The sequence below is a fragment of the Chaetura pelagica genome, unplaced genomic scaffold, assembly GCF_000747805.2.
Source record: "Chaetura pelagica isolate M959 unplaced genomic scaffold, ChaPel_1.0 scaffold159, whole genome shotgun sequence".
In the NCBI taxonomy this organism is placed as follows: Eukaryota; Metazoa; Chordata; class Aves; order Apodiformes; family Apodidae; genus Chaetura; species Chaetura pelagica.
The window spans coordinates 174,064-176,322 of NW_009954555.1; the positions used below are offsets into that span (position 1 = coordinate 174,064).

General features: G+C 58.3%; 1 protein-coding gene across 1 annotated transcript in view; it reads right to left on the reverse strand.

The window, feature by feature from the left end:
• The window catches only part of FHAD1 (forkhead-associated (FHA) phosphopeptide binding domain 1), a 21,547-nt gene that overhangs the window by 12,586 nt on the left and 6,702 nt on the right, over positions 1-2,259 (reverse strand). The window contains 4 exon segments of the mRNA XM_010005224.1: positions 488-596; positions 871-1,030; positions 1,488-1,603; positions 2,008-2,089. Of these exon segments, the coding sequence (XP_010003526.1) occupies positions 488-596; positions 871-1,030; positions 1,488-1,603; positions 2,008-2,089 (467 nt within the window).

Below are 2,259 nucleotides of genomic sequence, written 5' to 3' on the forward strand. Positions count from 1 at the left end.
CCCCAACTCTCCCAGCCTGGCTCCAGAGCTGCTCCAGCCCTCCCAGCATCTCTGTGGCCTCCACTGGACTCAGCTCCTTGTCCTTCTTGCTGTGGGAGCTCCAGCAGTGGCCCCAGCCCTGCAGGGGGGTCTCACAGGGCAGAGTGGAAGGGGAGAATCCCCTCCCTGGCCCTGCTGGTCACAACAAGCTACCCCTGCCCTGCACATTGAGCCCTGGAACTGCTTTGGTGGCACCATCAGAGCTGGCAGGGCAGGGCAGAGGAAGGCAGGCTTGTCCCTCTTGCCACTCCTGGCCCCTCTAGTTGGCAATTATCCCAGGCATTAGCCCCACCACCCCCCCATCCTTTCCTGGTTCCCCAGTGCTGTACAACAGCATCTCCAGCATGTCCATCCCACACTCCTGCCTTTTGGGGTCCCACTGAGAAACACCACGTGCATGATCAGCACTGAGCACACCCAGGCCTTGGTGGCCTCCCTGCAGACTCACCCTCTCAGAGACTTCACCCTCCTGCCCCAGCATTCCAGGAACACCTCCTGGCTTCTCCACCCTCTCCTGGGCAGCATCCCTCAGTGCCTGGCAGTGGGCTTGGACCTGCCTGTGCCCAGAGACAAGAGCATTGGGGGACACCACGATGGATGGAGACCCCCAACAGCTGGTGGGGGGCAGCACCCTGCCCATGACTATCACAGCATGGGTGGGAAGATTCACTTGGATACAAGTGACTTAGTTACTGGCATGAGCTCCACCACACCCCCACTTCCAGTTCCATGGAGACAACCATGGCAGTGGGTTCTGATGCTCTCACACAAGACTCCTGCTCCCAGGGAGGTCCTGGGTGCTGCAAACCATCAGGTCGGGGTGCTGTGTACCTCAGCTCTTCTGCTGCTGCTTGCAGGGCTCCCTCCTTCTTCTCCACCAGGCTGGACATCTGGGCCAGCTTCCCCCTCAGCAGGTTCAGCTCCTGCTCCTGGCATTTCACCTGCCTCTGGCTCCTCTCCAGTTCCACCTTCTGCTCCTCGCTCAGCTCCCCTGGGCACACAACGTGGGTGTCCAGATGTCTCATCACCCAGCTTGGGGGGACCTCCAGCTCTCAGTGACATCCCCTTTTCCCACCACACCCTACCAGGGGTTGTCACCAACAACAGATTTTCCCCCAGACCCTTGTCCTGCCCTTGAAGCAGCTTCAGACCCCTGCCCAGAGAAGCCCACCAGTGGAATGTTGAGAAATATGGGCTCAGCTTTGTCCACCTGAGGTCCCCTGGTTACCCTCACCCCCCATCCCACCAATCTTGGGATGGGAATCTCCCACCTTAGCCCAGAACAGGGAGAAATTCCCCTACCCAAAGGGAACAGATCCCTGGCTTTGCCCTGAGCAGGACAACCCCTCTGCTCCAGGATGGTGACATCTATTTCCCACTGCCTGCCTGTGCCCACCACCACCTCCTCTGGGAAGAGGGATGGACACCACGGGGAACCCTTCACCCACCTCTCATGTCTGACATCCTGGCTCTGGTTTCCATGAGCTCCTTGGCCATCCCAGCAATGATGGCCTCCTTGGACAGGAGCATGTTCTGTGCTGCTGCCAGCTCCTCCTGGAATTCCCTGAGGGATAACAGCACATCTCACAGCTCCTTTGGAAGAGTCTTTGCATGGAGCCAGCACCTTCTGGAGCTGCATCCCACCATCACTACACATGGTCATGTTTGTCACTGCTTTTCCATCCCCCAGGTTGATGCCTGTGGCTTTGGGACTTGTCACCTTGCTGTCCCCTACCTGGAGCCATCCAGATGGGACAGCAGATCACTCACACACTGTTTGGCATCCCTTGGACACCACATGCCCCTCAGACCATCTCAGCCAAGCCAAAGGCCTCTTCTCACCATCACAGACAGAAACAAGGGACAGGACAAGTTGCCACCAGCCCTTTGGTCTCCCTTAAGCTCTCCAAGGGATCACTGCCCTTCTCCCAGCCCCTCTGACCAAGACCACCAGCCAGTGCTGCTCACCTCAGACAACTGTGTGACTCTGTGGCAGGACAATCCTCCAGCTGGGTTCCTGATGTTGACTTGATGGCATCATCCCCAAAACCTAGAGGACACCACAACATGGGCAGATTGTCATGCAAAGTCCAAAGAAAGAGTTCAAAGAGAGAATCCAGAGGAGGCCACGGAGGTGCTGGGAGGGCTGGAGCAGCTCTGGAGCCAGGCTGGGAGAGTTGGGGTGTTGAGCCTGGAGAAGAGAAGGCTCCAGGGAGACCT